General features: G+C 41.4%; 1 protein-coding gene across 1 annotated transcript in view; it reads left to right on the forward strand.

Moving 5' to 3' along the window:
• Positions 1 to 26,203, forward strand: part of LOC127526997 (epididymal sperm-binding protein 1-like) — a 53,043-nt gene that overhangs the window by 12,195 nt on the left and 14,645 nt on the right. The window contains exons 3-5 of the mRNA XM_051924292.1: positions 11,190 to 11,351; positions 20,050 to 20,211; positions 24,520 to 24,681. Coding sequence (XP_051780252.1) covers positions 11,190 to 11,351; positions 20,050 to 20,211; positions 24,520 to 24,681 — 486 coding nt within the window. The remainder of the gene's footprint in view (positions 1 to 11,189; positions 11,352 to 20,049; positions 20,212 to 24,519; positions 24,682 to 26,203) is intronic.

Here is a 26,203-nt window from a genome sequence, read left to right on the forward strand (position 1 = left end):
ATATACAGTACTGTATATTCAGTTTTTCCTTTTGTTTCGAATGATCGGTCTCAATCAGGATTTGAGATAATGAGTTTGTTCACATCTATACACATGGGCAGAGTGTAAGGGGGACAGGGTGAATTGAACAGATGCAATCTGATGCTAAAATCTCCAATAAGCGGTGCTTTATCTTCAAGTTTTTTAAAGGCCACAACTACAGTAATGTAAACACAGTGGTGCCTTGTACATTTAGTTAATTTCAGGAGGCCGCTCGAATCAGTTTTCCCCATTAGAAATAATGGAAATGAATGAATCCGTTCCCAGACCCTAAACAATACCCATTTCGATAAACATTAACAGCAAATACACCCAATTTAAGCTACAAATATCACAATTAAATGTGATATTTAATTTAAATTATTCTTTTTGGATGCCATGGTTAATAGATAGGAGTTATATTTTGTGGACAGTAGGGGACACTCCAGCTCCCCAAACACCTAACACAAGCAGGCTCAGGACACAAGTTCAAAGCACAAGAGTCTTTATTTGGTGCACAGCCACAATGATGCACAAGCACAATAAGCACAATAAAGCCCCCCATCTCTCTCAGTTGCTGCCTCCTTCATGCAAGCTTTGACTCTAACTCCTGGATGTGAGCAAGGCAGCTTATTTCATCTAATCCCCTGAGAGTGATTCCAATGATATGATGCTGTAGCTCCGAAGCACTTCCAGGTCAGGTTGGAGCCCCTCGGTATATGAACTCCCAAATCTTGCAGCTCCTACTGGCAACCCTCACAGGACCCAACAGGACTGTCCCCCAGGACTACAATACCCATGTGGCTATGCGAGTCTGGGCTGCCTGCTGTCTAGCATCCTGGGGGAGACAAATCCCTGTGTAAGCAGTCTCCCCCGTCCTTCCATCCTAATGGCGCCTAGGTGGTCCCTCATAATATATAACTCAACACACCAAAAATAAAGCAAAAAAAGCACAGAAACCACATGAGTGTAATGCAAGAGATGCTTTTACAGCCAGAGAAAGAGATGACTTGGGCGCACAACAGATGGTGCTTACACTCACTGCAAAAACACCATCTGTTGCTGCATTTTTGCACTGTGCGTGCTTTGTTCCATTCCCTTTCTTCTATTCCCAGGGCTGTAAACATCTTCTAGATCGATTGTACCAGGAAACCTCTGCAACTTACCTTGACTGGAAATATGCAGACATGACACCCTTTTTCCCTGCATCATTGGACCAAATCCTGACAGTTAGTGGCTTTCCTTTTTGAGGCATTTTCACATCCATTATCCCACAGAACAGTCCGTTCTATTAGGATGATCCACTGACCATATGAATATGTCAGGCCTTGGAGGTGTTTGAATCACCTGAGGAAAATGTGGCTTCCTACCCAGGTCTGCCCTCATCTTCCATGATTGGGTCAGCTGCAAAAGAATCTTAATTGAGGAGGGCGGTTTCACCCCTTCTCTGATAAACTGAATAGATTGATCGATACTCATGTGCGCTGTACACTTTATCCATCTCTCCAGCTCCAAAATATCTGCCAGTGCCCTGGAAACCTTGTCATGCCACCATCATCTTCTCTGGCTAAGCAACATCTTACACCCCACCAGTAAGTGTGCCAGCATGTCTCTCTCCCCTCATAGCTTACACAGTGGGTCCTCCCTCATTCCCAACTTGTGCATGTTATTTGGTATTGGCAGGGTATCGTACACTGATTGGAGCAGGAATGAAATAGAGAAGATCTCCATCCTACAAAGTTCTGGCCATGTGATCTTCCATTTTGGCAGGTCCCACACTGCCCAGGCTTCTTATGATCTAAATTACAAAGCCCTTGACCTTTGCCCTTCTTCATCTAGACTTTGAATCTTGGCCTGAATCATACAGTATCTCTCCTTTACTTTTGGTCTGCTTTTCCCCATTGTTGGAAATAGGTAGTTCCAAGCCCTTGTCTCCCCAATTTAGGCAGAACATTGGGATACATCCTACTTTTTATGAAGGATGCTGTTTTGTCTTGGAGGTGTTCTATATTACTGTACTATTTATTATTAATGTGTAGCCTTTGTCAGAATGCCTAAGATATCTGAGATTGCTTGGGATTAATAAAGTATCTATCTATCTATCTATCTATCTATCTATCTATCTATCTATCTATCTATCTATCTATCTATCTATCTATCTATCTATCTATCTATCTATCTCACACACTTACCACTGTTTATAATGTATTGCATTATATAACTTCTTCCAAGCTTCTGTTCTACATTTATAACCTCAGGCAATTAGGTAAAAATAAAAGACAAACAGGAGTTGAATTACACTTTAAATTATGTATTATTGATAATATTTCCAAATAATAACAATAAGCAAAGTAGAAGTGAAAATTGGCAACCATACAACCTGATAAATGTTGATGTGTAGTTTCAGGCGGCACACAAACTTGTTTGGTACATGAAATGTCTCTAAGGCATGATTTCTGGTCAGCTTTCTTCTAAACAGGACACTGTTCTTATCAATAATGTAACACTAATATTTGCTTTGTCTAAGTTACAAATAAAGACATACAAAATATTTATCAACTTATATACAAAATTTCACACCACAACAGATGCCCAGGGATCTCTGTGACCACAGGGAGTCAGGACCTCAGTTTTATGTCTCATCTAAAGGATGGGTAGGAAGTGTGGTTCACTAGTGTTTAATGACTTGAACAGTGAAGCTCAAGTGACAAATATTGCAGATCTGGAACCTAAGAAATCCTTGTTTGCTCTTACAACCACCTGCATTTTTTTAGGCAAAGCATCAAAAAATTTGCCAAAGGTGTGGTGCAGGCTCATGGGAGTCACTAAGTCATTTTTGGCTATCTTTAACAAATTCCTCTATTCTGTGTTGATCATACCATCTCGCCCCAAATCAGAGTAGATTGAAATTTCTTTAATGCAGAGGTTACTGCATCCAGAAATCACTGTTGTGTTTCAGGAACTATTCCATGATTTGCCTTGCCTGCCAGCCTCCTAGCCATTATTTTACATTCTGTAGCATTCAAATATTCCTTAAACACACCCAAAAAAATTACATTTCTTCAATCTGTTGGTAACGTTGAATCTTGGCATCCTTGAATCTTTGGATCCACAGACATATGAAGGTGTTTTGCCCTATAAATATAATTATCAGACTTAGCCATGTTTATCCAAGCCATACTTAACCCATCCTTGACAAGGTATGATGAGTTATGCTCTTTGATGTTCCATTTTCAGCAGCACCGTTCTATCCAGTCATTAATTTACTGGCAGACTCTATGGCTTGTGTCATCAATATTCTGTTTTCAATAAATAAAACACTTCTTGCTGGATGGTTTGGGGCTGTGTCCCATTCCTGTAAAACTATTTTGAATTAAACTTTTGTAAGTTAGTTGTTTTTGATACTCATTCTGGGGCAATTGGTGCAAGCTTGCATGCTATGGCCAAAATCACTTAGAATGAGTAACACAACAATTTATATTTGATTTGCTCGCACCTGACCCATTGGCCCCTCCTCTTTCACTCTTAAATAAATCTAATGTCCAAAACTTCACTCACTTCTTGTGATTTAGGCTTAAGGCCAGGAGACAATGCCATCAGTGGGCGTCCAACTTTCATTGGATGTTTCAACCCTGAACCACAGTAGTGGTGGCCAGTCACTACCCATCTTCTCTTGGCTTCCAGCTCATCTCCTGTGTATTCCAGAGACAGCAAGGGCCTATTTCCGCTGCCTGCCCCTCCCTGCAAGCAGCTGCTTTGCTTTCGTTGTCTTCAATTCCTAGCACTGTGAACATTTTCAACACCCATTGTGCAGCGAAAACTCTGCAACTGGAAATACCTAAACATGACACCCTTTGTCCATGCATTGTTGGACCAAATCCTGATAGTTTGTGGCTTTCCTCTCTGAGGCCTCTTCACATCCATTTTCCCATGGAACAGTCAGTTCTATCAGGATGATCCTCTTCATCTCCCCTGACCATATGACAATGTCAGGCCTTAGAGTTGTTTGAATGACTTGGGGAAAATCTAGGTTCCTACCAAGGTCTAGATAGATAGATAGATAGATAGATAGATAGATAGATAGATAGATAGATAGATAGATAGATAGATAGATAGATAGATAGATAGATAGATAGATAGATAGATAGATAGATAGATAGATAGATAGATAGATAGATACTTTATTAACCCAAGGGGAAATTCACATACTCCAGCAGCAGCATGCTGATAAAAAAAAACAATATTAAATTAAAGAGTGATAACAATGCAGGTATAACAGTCAATAACTTTGTATAATGTTAACGTTTACCTCCCAGGTGGAACTGAAGAGTCGCATAGTGTGGGGGAGGAATGATCTCCTCAGTCTGTCAGTGGAGCAGGACGGTGACAGCAGTCTGTGGCTGAAGCTGCTCCTCTGTCTGGAGATGATCCTGTTTAGTGGATGCAGTGGATTCTCCATGATTAACAGGAGTCTGCTCAGCTCCCGTTGCTCTGCCACGGATGTCAGACTGTCCAGCTCCATGCCTACAATAAAGCCTGCCTTCCTCACCAGTTTGTCCAGGCATGAGACGTCCTTCTTCTTTATGCTGCCTCCCCAGCACACCACTGCGTAGAAAAGGGTACTCGCCACAACCGTCTGATAGAACATCTGCAGCATCTTATTGCAGATGTTGAAGGACGTCCAGCCTTCTAAGGAAGTATAGTCGGCTCTGTCCTTTCTTACACAGAGCATCAGTATTGGCAGTCCAGTCCAATTTATCATCCAGCTGCACTCCCAGGTATTTATAGGTCTGCACCATCTGCACACAGTCACCTCTGATGATCACGGAGTCCATGAGGGGCCTGGTCCTCCTAAAATCCACCACCAGCTCCTTGGTTTTGCTGGTGTTCAGTTGTTGGTGGTTTGAGTCGCGCCATTTAACAACGGCCTTGATTAGGTTCCCATATTCCTCCTTCTTCCCACTCCAGATGCAGCCCACGATAGCAGTGTCGTCAGCAAACTTTTGCACGTGGCAGGAAGTCGTTGAATCTTCCTCCGACTCTCGGTATTCCATCTTGTACAACTGGGTCCAGTTTAAAGATTTGACTGTGCTTTTTTTGGGAGCATTTTTCTTTAACGCCTTTAATTCTTCCGGATATTCTTGGTTTTGACTGAGGCCGATAAGCTCTGTTTCTGCTTTAGTGAAGTCTTCTGGAGAAATCGGGCTTGGTTTCAAAGTCAGTTTGTACTTTTTCGTGTGCTCTGTGATGAATGTTTTTTGTTCTTCTCTGTAACTTTCAGATTAACTGACCTCAAGTCCAAATGTCTTTCTTTCATTTTTTATGTGCAGCAGTTTGTCTTTAAACTTTAGAAATCAAGTCACTGCTTTCTTCAGCCATTCTGAGAAGTAGATCATGAGTCTGTTTACAGTTTCAGTCATGTTAACGGCACAAATATTTTTTCTGGACCATCTTCAGAAAGTGAATCATTCATTTGTTCTGGTCTTTTTGGCCACTCATGGTTGGGCTTTATAAGAAACTTGAGCCTTGCTTTTGAGAAAGTTATCTATGCTTAGACCCTTTGATGCTTGATCTGATGGATTTAAGGCAGATACAGTGCATCCAGAAAGAATTCCCAGCGCATCACTTTTTCCACATTTTGTTATGTCACAGCCTTATTCCAAAATGGATTAAATTCATTTTTTTCCTCAGAATTCTACACACAACACCCCATAATGACAATGTGAAAAAAGTTTACTTGAGGTTTTTGCAAATTTATTAAAAATAAAAAAACTGAGAAATCCCATGTACATAAGTATTCACAGCCTTTGCTCAATACTTTGTCGATGCCCCTTTGGCAGCAATTCCAGCCTCAAGTCTTTTTGAATATGATGCCACAAGCTTGGCACACCTATCCTTGGCCAGTTTCGCCCATTCCTCTTTGCAGCACCTCTCAAGCTCCATCAGGTTGGATGGGAAGCGTCGGTGCACAGCCATTTTAAGATCTCTCCAGAGATGTTCAATCGGATTCAAGTCTGGGCTCTGGCTGGGCCACTCAAGGACATTCACAGAGTTGTCCTGAAGCCACTCCTTTAATATCTTGGCTGTGTGCTTAGTGTCGTTGTCCTGCTGAAAGATGAACCGTCGCCCCAGTCTGAGGTCAAGAGCGCTCTGGAGCAGGTTTTCATCCAGGATGTCTCTGTACATTGCTGCAGTCCTCTTTCCCTTTATCCTGAGCAGTCTCCCAGTCCCTGCCGCTGAAAAACATCCCCACAGCATGATGCTGCCACCACCATGCTTCACTGTAGGGATGGTATTGGCCTGGTATGAGCAGTGCCTGGTTTCCTCCAAACGTGACGCCTGGCATTCACACCAAAGAGTTCAATCTTTGTCTCATCAGACCAGAGAATTTTCTTTCTCATGGTCTGAGAGTTCTTTGGGTGCCTGTTGGCAAACTCCAGGCGGACTGCCATGTGCCTTTTACTAAGGAGTGGCTTCCATCTGGCCACTCTACCATACAGGCCTGATTGGTGGATTGCTGCAGAGATGGTTGTCCTTCTGGAAAGTTCTCCTCTTTCCACAGAGGACCTCTGGAGCTCTGACAGAATGACCATCGGGTTCTTGGTCACCTCCCTGACTAAGGACGTTCTCCCCCGATCGCTCATTTTAGATGGCCGGCCAGCTCTAGGAAGAGTCCTGGTGGTTTCGAACTTCTTCCACTTATGGATGATGGATGTCACTGTGCTCATTGGGACCTTCAAAGCAGCAGAAATTTTTCTGTAACCATCCCCAGATATGTGCCTCGAGACAACCCTGTCTCGGAGGTCTACAGACAATTCCTTTGACTTCATGCTTGGTTTGTGCTCTGACATGAACTGTCAACTGTGGGACCTTCTATAGACAGGTGTGTGCCTTTCCAAATCATGTCCAGTCAACTGAATTTACCACAGGTGGACTCCAATTAAGCTGCAGAAACATCTCAAGGATGATCAGGGGAAACAGGATGCACCTGAGCTCAATTTTGAGCTTCATGGCAAAGGCTGTGAATACTTATGTACATGTGCTTTCTCAATTTTTTAATTTTTAATAAATTTGCAAAAATCTCAAGTAAACTTTTTTCACGTTGTCATTATGGGGTGTTGTGTGTAGAATTCTGAGGAAAAAAATGAATTTAATCCATTTTGGAATAAGGCTGTAACATAACAAAATGTGGAAAAAGTGATGCGCTGTGAATACTTTCAGGATGCACTGCATAATCAATTGCGCTCTTTAACTATGAGCCTGGGACACTAGCTCCTTTACAAACTTTATCTTGCAATTATAACTCATTAAAGTGATTCATGAGCTGTTTATTAGCTTGGCCCTATTAGGCTCTGCTTGTTTCATAGAGCCATGTGCTTATTCTTAGACTAACCCTTAGCACTGGTCATGAATGCTGATCTTTACTTTTTCCTTGTTTCCTTTGACATTAAGGGTCTTAATCTCTCATTCAGTGCTTTAAGCAGTGTTGATCCATAATTACTAAAGTTCTGCAGCTTTTAGTTTCCTTCATATGATGATTCAAGCACCACTGTGACACATGTTCAAATAATTTCACCAACAAAATATCTTTGTTTGGAAAGTTTTAATAAAAAATAGAAGAAAAATTGGTATTTAATAAAAGAAAAGTTCTTGATTCAGAAAGTTCTGTTTAAGGCTGATATATCTTGCTTCATTTCTCTAAGTTTGGTCATGCAGTCCATGTATTCCATCTCCTACACTGCAAAAAATGAAATCTTAACAAGCCAGACAATCTTGAAAAGAAATAATACATCTTGTTTTTTTTATTTTAAGAATAACTGACTTGAGTAGATTTGTATGTGTAAGATATATAATCTCATTTTTAGAAAATTTAACAAGTTAACAAGTTAAACTTTCTCACTATATTGGCAGATAATTTTGCTTGATTCTAATACCTGCAAAAAATCAGTGTGAAAAAAAGTGACAAAATAAATAAGAATTAAAATAAGGGAACACTAATTAAGATAGAATAAAAGTAAGGTCCGATGGCCAGGGAGGACAGAAAAAAAAAAAAAAAACTCCAGATGGCTGGAGAAAAAAATAAAATCTACAGGGGTTCCTAGGCCACAAGACCACCCAGCCCCTTCTAGGCATTCTACCTAACATAAATGACATCAATCAGTGCACATCATATTCAGGGTTCTCATGGAATAACTTGATGATGATGGTCACGTGGACTTCTGGCCTTTAATCCATCAATGTAGGGATATCACGGTGCTTTGATCAGGTGGTGATGGCACAGGTCACCACCCCAGAAAACCGGAAAAAGAACAGAAGAGAAACTAGGGGTTTGTACGGATTTTGAATATGAATACCATGAATAATAATGATAATTAATTGAATATATAGAGCATTAGGATTAAACTAAGATGAAGCCATGAGAAAGCCATCTTAAAGTAACGTGTTTTCAGCAGTTTTTTAAAGTGCTCCACTGTATTAGCCTGGCGAATTCCTATTGGCAAGCTATTCCAGATTTTAGGTGCATAACAGCAGAAAGCCGCCTCACCTCTTCTTTTAAGTTTAGCTCTTGGAATTCTAAGCAGACACTCATTTGAAGATCTAAGGTTACGATTTGGAGTGTAAGGTGAAAGACATTCCAAAATATAAGATGGAATGAGATTATTTAAGGCTTTGTAAACTATAAGCAGGATTTTAAAGTCAATTCTAAATGACACAGGTAACCAATGTAGTGACATCAAAACTGGAGAGATGTGGTCGGATTTTCTTTTCCTAGTTAAGATTCTAGCAGCTGCATTCTGCACTAGTTGCAATCGATTGATGTCTTTTTTGGGTAGTCCTGGGAGGAGTGCGTTACAGTAATCTAGTCAACTGAAAACAAAGCGTGAATTAATTTCTCAGCATCTTGCAATGTTATAAGAGGTCTAACTTTTGCTATATTTCTTAAGTGGAAAAATGCTGTCCTAGTAATCTGATTAATATGTGATTTAAAATTCAGGTCACAGTCAATAGTTACCCCTAAATTCTTTACCTCCGTCTTGACTTTTAATCCTAATGCATCAAGTTTTTCTAATAACCTCATTATATCCATTATTGCCAGTCACTAAAATTTCTGTTTTCTCTTTATTTAGTTTGAGAAAAATACTACTCATCCATTCAGAAACACAAATAAGACATTGTGTCAGTGAATCGAGAGAATCGGGGTCATCAGGCGCTATTGATAAGTACAGTTGTGTGTCATCAGCATAGCTATGGTATCTCACGTTATGCCCCGAGATAATCTGACCTAACGGAAGCATGTAAATTGAAAAAGGGCAGCGGACCCAGGATAGAGCCTTGTGGAACACCATATAGAATATCAGGTGTCTTTGAAGTATAATTAGCACAACTTATAAAGAATTTTCTACTTGCCAGATAGGATTCAAACCAATTTAAGACATTGCCAGAGAGGCCCACCCATTGACTAAGGTGATTTCTAAGAATATTGTGATCAATGGTATCGAATGCGGCACTCAGATCTAAGAGGATGAGAACAGGTAAACGGCTCTGTCTGCATTTACCTGCAAGTCATTTACTACTTTAACGAGTGCATTTTTCTGTACTGTGATTTGTTCTGAAACCCGACTATAATATTAGTGCAATACAGAAGTTGTTTGGTGTATTTAATTTATTTTTTCATTGTCTCAGGTCCCCCTGCAGCCCTAAATTTTAATTACAGTACACCCCTAAAATTCGCGAGGGTTACGTTCCTAGAGCACCCGCGAAATGTGAAAAAAACGCAACTTTTGGATGTGGTTAAAAAATGCGTTTTAAATGCAAATTTTTATAGTTTAAACCCTAAATACAGTAGGCCCCCAAAGCACTTTAATTTTGTTGCAAATTTAGCTTAATACATTAATACATTACCTAAAAACAGAAAGTAAAGGTAAACCCGTATACTGTACAGAACTGTACTGCTATTTCTCCTGCGGTGCTAGAATGTAAAATACCGGTTTCCACTATACGTACTGTAATTCATGCAAGCGTGTTTTCTTTGGTATGCGCTGTCGTTTTCTTTGTTATAAGTAGAGTAAATACAGAATAATTTCATTTAATTAAAATACAGTAAAATGTACGGGTACTCACCAATGATGAATGATATTGATGATGATGAAGTAGCTGTGCATTACGATGCAGAGGATTTAAAACTCCTCGGGTGGCACCTCTTTTTCAGGCGCTTCAGGAGGAGTTGTATCTTTGGTCGGATGTTCTTCTGGTGGGGTTTCGTGCTGGCTCCTTTATAGGTTTCAAGAAAATTGTGATGGGAAGTTGCAACATTGTCTCCTGTAGTGAACTGCTGCTACAATTTCCATGCTTTCTCACGGATGATGTTACCGTCCAAGGGGATTTTCTTCTTCCTGCAGTCGGTGATCCACAATGCCAAGGCAGATTTCATCCTGATGATATTTTTATTCCTTACGATCGTTACCTTTTTGGCACTATCACAGAAACTTACAAATATGGTACTCCAGATCGCTGCTTCGTTCTTCTTTATGTAGCATGCGGTGCTTTCATTAATGCCATAGTGGTGCACTACTGCAGCATAACTTTTTCGTTCCCGGAGTAAATCCAGTAGTTCAACCTTCACCTGGGGTGTTTTAAACTTCTTCTGGGTGCTTAGGCTCAGTGCCAGAAGCCTTAGAAGGTGCAGGGCGTTTCGGCAACATCTTGTGTGTTTAATAATAACAAAATGATTACAATAACGAAATGGAAAATAAGAGGACACTCCGCTGGAGAGACGTCACAGGGCAGCAGTCAGTCAGCAGCAAGGTGAAATGAATAACGCTGTCGGATTGGCTACTTTCACCATCCCAAACAGCGTTTACCTCAGCGGTTGCTTCCTGTTCTCTCTACAGCACAGTATTGCCATGAAAAAAGCCATAAAAAATTGTGGAGGATATTTGCACTTTCCGCTAACAATTGATAGTTAGGCTCTAAAGAAAAATCTGCAAATGACTGAGTCCGCAAACCCTGAACCACGACTTTGCAGGGGTCTATTGTATATTTAAAAATGGAGTCATGAATGGATATTAGCTGATTTCATCATTCTTATTGGTATAACTGTTTATATTTAATGTATTAAACTATCTCTTTCATTGAATTTTAATAATGTTCACTTTAAATTCAACACACAGGTGCTCCGGTAGTTACTGAAAAGCCCAAAGCATCTACTTGTGTTTTCCCTTTCATCTATAAGGGACAAACTTACAACTCTTGTACCATGACAGACTATTCCTCTCTGTGGTGTGCGACAACAAGCAACTATGATAAAGACTTTCAGTGGACAACATGTTCAAGTAAGTAGTTGGGTAATGTGGAGCTGAGGAGGGTCTTAACCATAATAATAATTCATTACATTTATACTGTGCTCTTCAAGGTACTCAAAGGGCTTCACACAGAGAATGGGGAGCCATTTCAACCACCACTAACATTCACCAGGATTATTCAACGGCAGCCATTTTGTGCCAGTATGATTTCCACACATTTGCTATTAGGTTGTGAATGGGGTGAGAGATAGTTAGCCACTTAGATTCAGGGGATGAATAGGGGTCTGTAAAGACAAGGCCGTGGTGGACAATTTCTCCAGGACATCGGGATACACCTGACTTTTTATGAAGGATTCCCAGGGATCTTTAATGACCAGAGAGTGTCAGGACCTCAGTTTTACATCTTCTTGCCTGCCATCCTTCTAGCCATGATTTTCATACATTCTGTAGAATTCAAACATTCCATAAACACACCTAACACATCCAAAGGATGGGTAAGAGGTGTGGTCCACTAGTGTTTAATGACTTGAATTGTGAAGGTCAAGTGGCAAAAATTGCAGATTTAGCAATCCACACATCCTCCGTTGTTCTTTAAAAAGTCTGCATTCTTTTAGGCAAGAAGCAAAAATTTGCCTGAAATCTGGTGCAGTACTGATGGCTCATAGGAGTCACTATGTCGTCTTCGGTTATCTTTTGCAGATTCCTCTATTCTGTGTTCATCATACCATCTCAGGCCACATTAGACTAGATTGAGATTTCTTGACTGTGGAGGTCACTGCATCCAGAATTCAATGTTGTGTTTCAGGAACTATTCCATAATTATTCTTGCCTGCCATCCTCCTAGCCACAATTTTCATGCATTCTGTAGCATTCAAACATTCCTTAAACACACCCAACAAAATGACATTTCTACTATCAGCTTGTTATGTTGAAACATGACAGGCTGCATCCACAGACAACTTTTACACTATAAATACAATTATCAGACTTCACAATGTTTCTCCAAGCCATACTTAACCCATCCGTGATAAGGTATGATGAGTTATGCTCTTTGATGTGCCTCTTTCAGCAACACTGTTCCATGCAGTCATTAATTTACTGGCAGCCTCCATGGCTTGTGTCATCAATACGCTACTTTCAATAAAAAAACACTTCTTGCTGGATGTTTTGGGGCTGTGTCCCATTCCTATAAAACTATTTTAAATTAAACTTTAGTGAGTTAGTAGTTTCTGATAATCATGCTGGGGCATTTGGTGCCAACTTGCAGGTTACGTTTAAAACCACTTAGAATGAGTAAGAGTGCAGTTTATTTCTGATTTGCTCACACCTGACCCATTGGCCCTTTGTGTTTCACTCTTGAATACATCTACTACCCAAACCTTCAATCACCTCATGTGACTGATGCCTTTAGAAGAAGAGGATGTCCTCAGGTGGTGTCCAACATTCTTGGATGTTTTGACCCTGAACCACAGTTGGTGTGTCGGCAGTGCTGGCCAACTCACTGACCATCTTCTCCTGCCTTGCAGATCATATCCTTCCACCTATTTATGAGCCAACAATGGTCTCTTTCTGCTCCTTCCCAAAAGCTGCAAACAGCTATTTTCCTTTTCTTTCCCTTCTTTCTGTTCCCAGGGCTGTGAAAATGTTCTGCACCAATTGTACAGAGAAACCTCTTGGTAGCCTTCCTCTCTGAGGACTCTTCACATCCATTTTCCCATAGAACAGTCAGTTCAATCAGGTTGATCCTCTTCTCAGCCTCTGACCATATGGCTATGTCAGGCCTTAGAGTTATTTGAATGACCAGGGGAAGAGGTAGCTACCTACCCAGGTCTACCCTCATCTCCCATGATAGGGTCAGCTGCAAAAGGCTTTTCTTGGAGGAGTACAGTTTTTCCCCCTCTCTGATGAACTAGATGGATGGACCTATACTCACGTAGGTTGGACACGTTTTCCGTCTCTCCTGGTGGAAAATATCTGCCACTGCCCTGAGAACCTTTTCATGGCACCATCTTTATCTTCCCTGGCTTAGCGCCATCTTGTACCCAACCAGTCTATGTGCCACTGTACCTCTCTCCTCACATAGCTTGCACAGTGGGTCCTCCCTCAGTCACCACCTGTGCTTCTTAGTTGGTGTTCACCAGATATGGTACATTTATTGGAGTAGGACAGAAATACAGAAGGTCCCCATCATCCAATGTCCTTGCCATGTAATCTTCCATTTTGGCAATCCCATTCTGTCCAGGACCTTGTGATCGAAGTTTCGTGGCATTTGCACTTCTCCCTTCCTCCTCTAGGCATCGGACCTCAGGTTGAATCATATCCATCCTTTATTGCTGGTCTGCTTTTCTCCATTGCTGGAAATGTGTGGTTCCAAGCCCTTGTCTCCCTAAACACAGGTTCCCAAACACGTCCTTTTGCTTCAGAATACTTTCAGCATTTGCAACAGTCGTGTCTGCTGCCCAGTTACATCCAGATCTTGTGGTGATTCCTGCACCTCTGACTTTTCCATTGCAAGATTATCTATACATCAAGACAGCCCTACACTTTGCCACCTTGAACTCTTCAATCACTAATGATAGGGGTAACTGACCAGACATGATATACATCACTGTTGATATAAAGCCTGTTAGAATTCTGAGTAATCTGTGAAGATGTTTATTCAATCGATTCCTTCAACTGCTGTCATTTGCATTTCATAAATTGTCAGTAGCCAAACCAGTCTTGTAGCAGACCATGATGGAAGAGCCAGGTCTTGTATTGCCTTGGTAAGCCTGATGCCTCTGCCTTCCTCAGTCATTCATCTGTCTATTTGTATGTCCTAGTTACATCAATTCTATCAATGTGGGAGGTGTCATACCACTTCTGTAGGCATTTTATTGGGTTTTCCTCTATTGATGGTATAACCTGCCCCTGGACATGGACTTAGAACTTTCTGGTCACTTTCCCAATTCTAATCACTGGGTTTCTTAACTTCTTTGGTTTAAACTTTATTTCTGCCCACGTTACCAAGTCGTCAAGCGCATCCTTGGCCTATCTTGCTTGTAGGATAAGATAAAGTTGTTATGGTTAGGTCATCCAGTGTGACAGATGTCCAAGGACCTTGCCCCACCGGGACACTGGAATAAGGGAAGGACTGAGAAAAGGGCAGTATCTTCCCTGGACCATAAGAGGGCAACCTCCCTGGATTATAATGGGGGCCACAGAGCTTGGGAGCTCAGCCCTATGGAGGGACGTGGCCACCACCAGGGGTCTGCAGCACTTTTGCCACACATGGAGCACTTCCGGATGCTGTATAAATCAGGCTGCCTCACTCCCCTCAACAGAGTCGGGTGGAAGTGGACAGAGCTTGGAAGAGAGGAGTGGAGGCGACAGAGAGAGAGAAGGAAAGAAGCTTGAAGGACTGATTGATGGTGATTGGTGCACTGTATTCGTGTGTGGTGCAATAAACGTGTGTGTTAAGGACATTCTGTGTCTGCCTGTTTGTGTCCGGGTCTGAATATTTCCACACCATAAAGCCTTTAAATGAAGACTAGCGAGTACCAGATTTCATTTTCGGCACCTGGATTCCTTCCCTGCCTCTATAAGCAGTTTCATTACCATGATAAACAAAAAGGAGCAGATAGTAAGGCCCATTAATATTGTCATTGTTCGTGTGGCGTGGGTTAAAACTGGTCCACGACAAAAGTATCTGCCTGTTACACTTTAGTAATTTAACTAAACATTATCCATAAGTTTTCGACAATTCATTTGCTTTGAATTTAATGAAATAGATGCTGGTTAACAGGTCATTACTCTAGCTCAGAGTATTGAGAGCATTTAGTGTGCTTCCATATACCATGTCTCTTAAGTCGACAAACCCGCGCTTTTACTGTGCATAACAACCAAAATAACTCACCTCGTGTCAAAGTCACCCTGAACATTAGAATAGTTAAAATAACAGACTTGAACTTTTTATGGTCACTGCAATAAGCCCTTTTCCAGATCATGCCAATTAAGTTATTCAAATTCCATTGTGTGATGATATGATGGAGTCAATAAGATGCTATAAGGGTACATCAGCACAATACAGAGGTTGATTGGTGTATTTAATTTATTGTTTCATTGTCTTAAAACCCCCTGAAGCCCTAAAGCGTAATTATAGTTAAAAATGGAGTCATGCATTGGATATTAGCTGATTTCATCATTCTTATTGTTATAATGTATTAAATTATCTCTTTCATTGAATTTTAATAATGTTCACTTTAAATTCAACACACAGGTGCTCCGGTAGTTACTGAAAAGCCCAAAGTATCTACTTGTGTTTTCCCTTTCATCTATAAGGGACAAACTTACAACTCTTGTACCATGACAGACTATTCCTCTCTGTGGTGTGCGACAACAAGCAACTTTGATAAAGACTTTCAGTGGACAACATGTTCAAGTAAGTAGTTGGGTAATGTGGAGCTGAGGAGGGTCTTAACCATAATAATAATTCATTATATTTATACTGTACTTTTCAAGGTACTCAAAGGGCTTCACACAGAGAATGGGGAGCCATTTCAACCACCACTAGCATTCACCAGGATCATTCAACGGCAGCCATTTTGTGCCAGTATGATTTCCACCCATTTGCTGTTAGGTTGTGAAGGGATGAGAGATACTTAGCCAGTTAGATTCAGGGGATAAATAGGGGTCTGTAAAGACAAGGCCTTGGTGGACAATTTCTCCAGGACATCGGGATACACCTGACTTTTTATGAAGGATTCCCAGGGATCTTTAATGACCAGAGAGTGTTAGGACCTCACTTTTACATCTTCTTGCCTGCCATCCTTCTAGCCATGATTATCATGCATTCTGTAGCATTCAAACATTCCTTAAACACACCTAACTCATCCAAAGGATGGGTAAGAAGTGTGGTCCACTAGTGTTTAATGACTTGAATTGTGAAATTCAAGTGACAAAAATTGCAGATTTAGCAATCCACACATCCTCAGTTGTTCTTAAAAAAGTCTGCATTCTTTTAGGCAAGAGGCAAAAATTTGCCTGAAATCTGGTGCAGTACTGATGGCTCATAGGAGTCACTATGTCATCTTCGGTTATCTTTTACAGATTCCTCTATTCTGTGTTCATCATACCATCTCAGGCCACATTAGACTATACTGATATTTCTTGACTGTGGAGATCACTGCATCCAGAATTCACTGTTGTGTTTCAGGAACTATTTCATGATTCTCCTTGCCTGCCATCCTCCCAGCCACAATTCTCATGCATTCTGTAGCATTCAAACATTCCTTAAACACACCCAACAAAATGACATTTCTACTATCAGCTTGTTATGTTGAAACATGACAGGCTGGATTCACAGACATACAGCAGTCTTTTGCACTATAAATGCAATTATCAGACTTCACAATGTTTCTCCAAGCCATACTTAACCCATCCGTGATAAGGTATGATGAGTTATGCTCTTTGATGTGCCTCTTTCAGCAACACTGTTCCATGCAGTCATTAATTTACTGGCAGCCTCCATGGCTTGTGTCATCAATACTCTACTTTCAATAAAAAAACACTTCTTGCTGGATGTTTTGGGGCTGTGTCCCATTCCTATAAAACTATTTTAAATTAAACTTTAGCAAATTAGTAGTTTCTGATAATCATGCTGGGGCATTTGGTGCCAACTTGCAGGTTACGTTTAAAACCACTTAGAATGAGTAAGAGTGCAGTTTATTTCTGATTTGCTCACACCTGACCCATTGGCCCTTTGTGTTTCACTCTTGAATACATCTACTACCCAAACCTTCAATCACCTCATGTGACTGATGCCTTTAGAAGAAGAGGATGTCCTCAGGTGGTGTCCAACATTCTTGGATGTTTTGACCCTGACCACAGTTGGTGTGTCGGCAGTGCTGGCCAACTCACTGACCATCTTCTCCTGCCTTGCAGATCATATCCTCCCACCTATTTATGAGCCAACAATGGTCTCTTTCTGCTCCTTCCCAAAAGCTGCAAACAGCTATTTTCCTTTTCTTTCCCTTCTTTCTGTTCCCAGGGCTGTGAAAATCTTCTGCACCAATTGTACGGAGAAACCTCTGCAGTCTAGCTGAACTGGAAGTAGCCAGTCATGACCCCCTTTGGACCTGCATTGTTGAACCAATTCCAGATACTTGGTGACCTTCCTCTCTGAGGGCTCTTCACATCCATTTTCCCATGGAACACTCAGTTCTATCAGGATGATCCTCTCCTCAGCCTCTGACCATATGACTATGTCAGGCCTTAGAATTTTTTGGATGACCTGGGGAAGATGTAGCTACCTACCCAGGTCTACCCTCATCTCCCATGATAGGGCCAGCTGCAAAAGGCTTTTCTTGGAGGAGTGCAGTTTTTCCCCCTCTCTGATGAACTAGTTGGATGGACCTTTACTCACGTGGGTTGGACACTTTTTCCATCTCTTCTGGTGCAAAATATCTGCCAGTGCCCTGAGAACTTTTTCATGACACTATCTTTATCTTCCCTGGCTTAGCGCCATCTTGTACACAACCAGTCTATGTGCCACTGTACCTCTCTTTTCACATAGCTTACACAGTGGGTCCTCCCTCAGTCCCCACCTGTGCTTATTAGTTGGTGTTCACCAGGTTTGGTACACTTATTGGAGCAGGACAGAAATACAAAAGGTCCCCATCCTCCAAAGTCCTTGCCATGTAATCTTCCATTTTGGCAGGTCCCATTCTGTCCATGCCCTTGTGATCGAAGTTTCGTGGCATTTGCACTTCTCCCTTCCTCCTCTAGGCATCGGACCTCAGGTTGAATCATATCCATTCTTTTTGCCGGTCTGCGTTTCTCCATTGCTGGAAATGTGTGGTTCCAAGCCCTTGTCTCCCCAAACACAGGTTCCCAAACACATCTTTTAGCTTCAGAATACTTTCAGCCTTTTCAACAGTCATCTCTACTGCCCAGTTACATCCAGATCTTGTGGTGATTCCTGCACCTCTGACTTTTCCATTGCAAGATTATCTATACATCAAGACAGCCCTACACTTTGCCACCTTGAACTCTTCAATCACTAATGATAGGGGTAACTGACCAGACATGATATACATCACTGTTGATATAAAGCCTGTTAGAATTCTGAGTAATCTGTGAAGATGTTTATTCAATCGATTCCTTCAACTGCTGTCATTTGCATTTCATAAATTGTCAGTAGCCAAACCAGTCTTGTAGCAGACCATGATGGAAGAGCCAGGTCTTGTATTGCCTTGGTAAGCCTGATGCCTCTGCCTTCCTCAGTCATTCATCTGTCTATTTGTATGTCCTAGTTACATCAATTCTATCAATGTGGGAGGTGTCATACCACTTCTGTAGGCATTTTATTGGGTTTTCCTCTATTGATGGTATAACCTGCCCCTGGACATGGACTTAGAACTTTCTGGTCACTTTCCCAATTCTAATCACTGGGTTTCTTAACTTCTTTGGTTTAAACTTTATTTCTGCCCACGTTACCAAGTCGTCAAGCGCATCCTTGGCCTATCTTGCTTGTAGGATAAGATAAAGTTGTTATGGTTAGGTCATCCAGTGTGACAGATGTCCAAGGACCTTGCCCCACCGGGACACTGGAATAAGGGAAGGACTGAGAAAAGGGCAGTATCTTCCCTGGACCATAAGAGGGCAACCTCCCTGGATTATAATGGGGGCCACAGAGCTTGGGAGCTCAGCCCTATGGAGGGACGTGGCCACCACCAGGGGTCTGCAGCACTTTTGCCACACATGGAGCACTTCCGGATGCTGTATAAATCAGGCTGCCTCACTCCCCTCAACAGAGTCGGGTGGAAGTGGACAGAGCTTGGAAGAGAGGAGTGGAGGCGACAGAGAGAGAGAAGGAAAGAAGCTTGAAGGACTGATTGATGGTGATTGGTGCACTGTATTCGTGTGTGGTGCAATAAACGTGTGTGTTAAGGACATTCTGTGTCTGCCTGTTTGTGTCCGGGTCTGAATATTTCCACACCATAAAGCCTTTAAATGAAGACTAGCGAGTACCAGATTTCATTTTCGGCACCTGGATTCCTTCCCTGCCTCTATAAGCAGTTTCATTACCATGATAAACAAAAAGGAGCAGATAGTAAGGCCCATTAATATTGTCATTGTTCGTGTGGCGTGGGTTAAAACTGGTCCACGACAAAAGTATCTGCCTGTTACACTTTAGTAATTTAACTAAACATTATCCATAAGTTTTCGACAATTCATTTGCTTTGAATTTAATGAAATAGATGCTGGTTAACAAGTCATTACTCTAGCTCAGAGTATTGAGAGCATTTAGTGTGCTTCCATATACCATGTCTCTTAAGTCGACAAACCCGCGCTTTTACTGTGCATAACAACCAAAATAACTCACCTCGTGTCAAAGTCACCCTGAACATTAGAATAGTTAAAATAACAGACTTGAACTTTTTATGGTCACTGCAATAAGCCCTTTTCCAGATCATGCCAATTAAGTTATTCAAATTCCATTGTGTGATGATATGATGGAGTCAATAAGATGCTATAAGGGTACATCAGCACAATACAGAGGTTGATTGGTGTATTTAATTTATTGTTTCATTGTCTTAAAACCCCCTGAAGCCCTAAAGCGTAATTATAGTTAAAAATGGAGTCATGCATTGGATATTAGCTGATTTCATCATTCTTATTGTTATAATGTATTAAATTATCTCTTTCATTGAATTTTAATAATGTTCACTTTAAATTCAACACACAGGTGCTCCGGTAGTTACTGAAAAGCCCAAAGTATCTACTTGTGTTTTCCCTTTCATCTATAAGGGACAAACTTACAACTCTTGTACCATGACAGACTATTCCTCTCTGTGGTGTGCGACAACAAGCAACTTTGATAAAGACTTTCAGTGGACAACATGTTCAAGTAAGTAGTTGGGTAATGTGGAGCTGAGGAGGGTCTTAACCATAATAATAATTCATTATATTTATACTGTACTTTTCAAGGTACTCAAAGGGCTTCACACAGAGAATGGGGAGCCATTTCAACCACCACTAGCATTCACCAGGATCATTCAACGGCAGCCATTTTGTGCCAGTATGATTTCCACCCATTTGCTGTTAGGTTGTGAAGGGATGAGAGATACTTAGCCAGTTAGATTCAGGGGATAAATAGGGGTCTGTAAAGACAAGGCCTTGGTGGACAATTTCTCCAGGACATCGGGATACACCTGACTTTTTATGAAGGATTCCCAGGGATCTTTAATGACCAGAGAGTGTTAGGACCTCACTTTTACATCTTCTTGCCTGCCATCCTTCTAGCCATGATTATCATGCATTCTGTAGCATTCAAACATTCCTTAAACACACCTAACTCATCCAAAGGATGGGTAAGAAGTGTGGTCCACTAGTGTTTAATGACTTGAATTGTGAAATTCAAGTGACAAAAATTGCAGATTTAGCAATCCACACATCCTCAGTTGTTCTTAAAAAAGTCTGCATTCTTTTAGGCAAGAGGCAAAAATTTGCCTGAAATCTGGTGCAGTACTGATGGCTCATAGGAGTCACTATGTCATCTTCGGTTATCTTTTACAGATTCCTCTATTCTGTGTTCATCATACCATCTCAGGCCACATTAGACTATACTGATATTTCTTGACTGTGGAGATCACTGCATCCAGAATTCACTGTTGTGTTTCAGGAACTATTTCATGATTCTCCTTGCCTGCCATCCTCCCAGCCACAATTCTCATGCATTCTGTAGCATTCAAACATTCCTTAAACACACCCAACAAAATGACATTTCTACTATCAGCTTGTTATGTTGAAACATGACAGGCTGGATTCACAGACATACAGCAGTCTTTTGCACTATAAATGCAATTATCAGACTTCACAATGTTTCTCCAAGCCATACTTAACCCATCCGTGATAAGGTATGATGAGTTATGCTCTTTGATGTGCCTCTTTCAGCAACACTGTTCCATGCAGTCATTAATTTACTGGCAGCCTCCATGGCTTGTGTCATCAATACTCTACTTTCAATAAAAAAACACTTCTTGCTGGATGTTTTGGGGCTGTGTCCCATTCCTATAAAACTATTTTAAATTAAACTTTAGCAAATTAGTAGTTTCTGATAATCATGCTGGGGCATTTGGTGCCAACTTGCAGGTTACGTTTAAAACCACTTAGAATGAGTAAGAGTGCAGTTTATTTCTGATTTGCTCACACCTGACCCATTGGCCCTTTGTGTTTCACTCTTGAATACATCTACTACCCAAACCTTCAATCACCTCATGTGACTGATGCCTTTAGAAGAAGAGGATGTCCTCAGGTGGTGTCCAACATTCTTGGATGTTTTGACCCTGACCACAGTTGGTGTGTCGGCAGTGCTGGCCAACTCACTGACCATCTTCTCCTGCCTTGCAGATCATATCCTCCCACCTATTTATGAGCCAACAATGGTCTCTTTCTGCTCCTTCCCAAAAGCTGCAAACAGCTATTTTCCTTTTCTTTCCCTTCTTTCTGTTCCCAGGGCTGTGAAAATCTTCTGCACCAATTGTACGGAGAAACCTCTGCAGTCTAGCTGAACTGGAAGTAGCCAGTCATGACCCCCTTTGGACCTGCATTGTTGAACCAATTCCAGATACTTGGTGACCTTCCTCTCTGAGGGCTCTTCACATCCATTTTCCCATGGAACACTCAGTTCTATCAGGATGATCCTCTCCTCAGCCTCTGACCATATGACTATGTCAGGCCTTAGAATTTTTTGGATGACCTGGGGAAGATGTAGCTACCTACCCAGGTCTACCCTCATCTCCCATGATAGGGCCAGCTGCAAAAGGCTTTTCTTGGAGGAGTGCAGTTTTTCCCCCTCTCTGATGAACTAGTTGGATGGACCTTTACTCACGTGGGTTGGACACTTTTTCCATCTCTTCTGGTGCAAAATATCTGCCAGTGCCCTGAGAACTTTTTCATGACACTATCTTTATCTTCCCTGGCTTAGCGCCATCTTGTACACAACCAGTCTATGTGCCACTGTACCTCTCTTTTCACATAGCTTACACAGTGGGTCCTCCCTCAGTCCCCACCTGTGCTTATTAGTTGGTGTTCACCAGGTTTGGTACACTTATTGGAGCAGGACAGAAATACAAAAGGTCCCCATCCTCCAAAGTCCTTGCCATGTAATCTTCCATTTTGGCAGGTCCCATTCTGTCCATGCCCTTGTGATCGAAGTTTCGTGGCATTTGCACTTCTCCCTTCCTCCTCTAGGCATCGGACCTCAGGTTGAATCATATCCATTCTTTTTGCCGGTCTGCGTTTCTCCATTGCTGGAAATGTGTGGTTCCAAGCCCTTGTCTCCCCAAACACAGGTTCCCAAACACATCTTTTAGCTTCAGAATACTTTCAGCCTTTTCAACAGTCATCTCTACTGCCCAGTTACATCCAGATCTTGTGGTGATTCCTGCACCTCTGACTTTTCCATTGCAAGATTATCTATACATCAAGACAGCCCTACACTTTGCCACCTTGAACTCTTCAATCACTAATGATAGGGGTAACTGACCAGACATGATATACATCACTGTTGATATAAAGCCTGTTAGAATTCTGAGTAATCTGTGAAGATGTTTATTCAATCGATTCCTTCAACTGCTGTCATTTGCATTTCATAAATTGTCAGTAGCCAAACCAGTCTTGTAGCAGACCATGATGGAAGAGCCAGGTCTTGTATTGCCTTGGTAAGCCTGATGCCTCTGCCTTCCTCAGTCATTCATCTGTCTATTTGTATGTCCTAGTTACATCAATTCTATCAATGTGGGAGGTGTCATACCACTTCTGTAGGCATTTTATTGGGTTTTCCTCTATTGATGGTATAACCTGCCCCTGGACATGGACTTAGAACTTTCTGGTCACTTTCCCAATTCTAATCACTGGGTTTCTTAACTTCTTTGGTTTAAACTTTATTTCTGCCCACGTTACCAAGTCGTCAAGCGCATCCTTGGCCTATCTTGCTTGTAGGATAAGATAAAGTTGTTATGGTTAGGTCATCCAGTGTGACAGATGTCCAAGGACCTTGCCCCACCGGGACACTGGAATAAGGGAAGGACTGAGAAAAGGGCAGTATCTTCCCTGGACCATAAGAGGGCAACCTCCCTGGATTATAATGGGGGCCACAGAGCTTGGGAGCTCAGCCCTATGGAGGGACGTGGCCACCACCAGGGGTCTGCAGCACTTTTGCCACACATGGAGCACTTCCGGATGCTGTATAAATCAGGCTGCCTCACTCCCCTCAACAGAGTCGGGTGGAAGTGGACAGAGCTTGGAAGAGAGGAGTGGAGGCGACAGAGAGAGAGAAGGAAAGAAGCTTGAAGGACTGATTGATGGTGATTGGTGCACTGTATTCGTGTGTGGTGCAATAAACGTGTGTGTTAAGGACATTCTGTGTCTGCCTGTTTGTGTCCGGGTCTGAATATTTCCACACCATAAAGCCTTTAAATGAAGACTAGCGAGTACCAGATTTCATTTTCGGCACCTGGATTCCTTCCCTGCCTCTATAAGCAGTTTCATTACCATGATAAACAAAAAGGAGCAGATAGTAAGGCCCATTAATATTGTCATTGTTCGTGTGGCGTGGGTTAAAACTGGTCCACGACAAAAGTATCTGCCTGTTACACTTTAGTAATTTAACTAAACATTATCCATAAGTTTTCGACAATTCATTTGCTTTGAATTTAATGAAATAGATGCTGGTTAACAGGTCATTACTCTAGCTCAGAGTATTGAGAGCATTTAGTGTGCTTCCATATACCATGTCTCTTAAGTCGACAAACCCGCGCTTTTACTGTGCATAACAACCAAAATAACTCACCTCGTGTCAAAGTCACCCTGAACATTAGAATAGTTAAAATAACAGACTTGAACTTTTTATGGTCACTGCAATAAGCCCTTTTCCAGATCATGCCAATTAAGTTATTCAAATTCCATTGTGTGATGATATGATGGAGTCAATAAGATGCTATAAGGGTACATCAGCACAATACAGAGGTTGATTGGTGTATTTAATTTATTGTTTCATTGTCTTAAAACCCCCTGAAGCCCTAAAGCGTAATTATAGTTAAAAATGGAGTCATGCATTGGATATTAGCTGATTTCATCATTCTTATTGTTATAATGTATTAAATTATCTCTTTCATTGAATTTTAATAATGTTCACTTTAAATTCAACACACAGGTGCTCCGGTAGTTACTGAAAAGCCCAAAGTATCTACTTGTGTTTTCCCTTTCATCTATAAGGGACAAACTTACAACTCTTGTACCATGACAGACTATTCCTCTCTGTGGTGTGCGACAACAAGCAACTTTGATAAAGACTTTCAGTGGACAACATGTTCAAGTAAGTAGTTGGGTAATGTGGAGCTGAGGAGGGTCTTAACCATAATAATAATTCATTATATTTATACTGTACTTTTCAAGGTACTCAAAGGGCTTCACACAGAGAATGGGGAGCCATTTCAACCACCACTAGCATTCACCAGGATCATTCAACGGCAGCCATTTTGTGCCAGTATGATTTCCACCCATTTGCTGTTAGGTTGTGAAGGGATGAGAGATACTTAGCCAGTTAGATTCAGGGGATAAATAGGGGTCTGTAAAGACAAGGCCTTGGTGGACAATTTCTCCAGGACATCGGGATACACCTGACTTTTTATGAAGGATTCCCAGGGATCTTTAATGACCAGAGAGTGTTAGGACCTCACTTTTACATCTTCTTGCCTGCCATCCTTCTAGCCATGATTATCATGCATTCTGTAGCATTCAAACATTCCTTAAACACACCTAACTCATCCAAAGGATGGGTAAGAAGTGTGGTCCACTAGTGTTTAATGACTTGAATTGTGAAATTCAAGTGACAAAAATTGCAGATTTAGCAATCCACACATCCTCAGTTGTTCTTAAAAAAGTCTGCATTCTTTTAGGCAAGAGGCAAAAATTTGCCTGAAATCTGGTGCAGTACTGATGGCTCATAGGAGTCACTATGTCATCTTCGGTTATCTTTTACAGATTCCTCTATTCTGTGTTCATCATACCATCTCAGGCCACATTAGACTATACTGATATTTCTTGACTGTGGAGATCACTGCATCCAGAATTCACTGTTGTGTTTCAGGAACTATTTCATGATTCTCCTTGCCTGCCATCCTCCCAGCCACAATTCTCATGCATTCTGTAGCATTCAAACATTCCTTAAACACACCCAACAAAATGACATTTCTACTATCAGCTTGTTATGTTGAAACATGACAGGCTGGATTCACAGACATACAGCAGTCTTTTGCACTATAAATGCAATTATCAGACTTCACAATGTTTCTCCAAGCCATACTTAACCCATCCGTGATAAGGTATGATGAGTTATGCTCTTTGATGTGCCTCTTTCAGCAACACTGTTCCATGCAGTCATTAATTTACTGGCAGCCTCCATGGCTTGTGTCATCAATACTCTACTTTCAATAAAAAAACACTTCTTGCTGGATGTTTTGGGGCTGTGTCCCATTCCTATAAAACTATTTTAAATTAAACTTTAGCAAATTAGTAGTTTCTGATAATCATGCTGGGGCATTTGGTGCCAACTTGCAGGTTACGTTTAAAACCACTTAGAATGAGTAAGAGTGCAGTTTATTTCTGATTTGCTCACACCTGACCCATTGGCCCTTTGTGTTTCACTCTTGAATACATCTACTACCCAAACCTTCAATCACCTCATGTGACTGATGCCTTTAGAAGAAGAGGATGTCCTCAGGTGGTGTCCAACATTCTTGGATGTTTTGACCCTGACCACAGTTGGTGTGTCGGCAGTGCTGGCCAACTCACTGACCATCTTCTCCTGCCTTGCAGATCATATCCTCCCACCTATT

Source organism: Erpetoichthys calabaricus, chromosome 3 (assembly GCF_900747795.2).
Source record: "Erpetoichthys calabaricus chromosome 3, fErpCal1.3, whole genome shotgun sequence".
Taxonomy (NCBI): domain Eukaryota; kingdom Metazoa; phylum Chordata; class Cladistia; order Polypteriformes; family Polypteridae; genus Erpetoichthys; species Erpetoichthys calabaricus.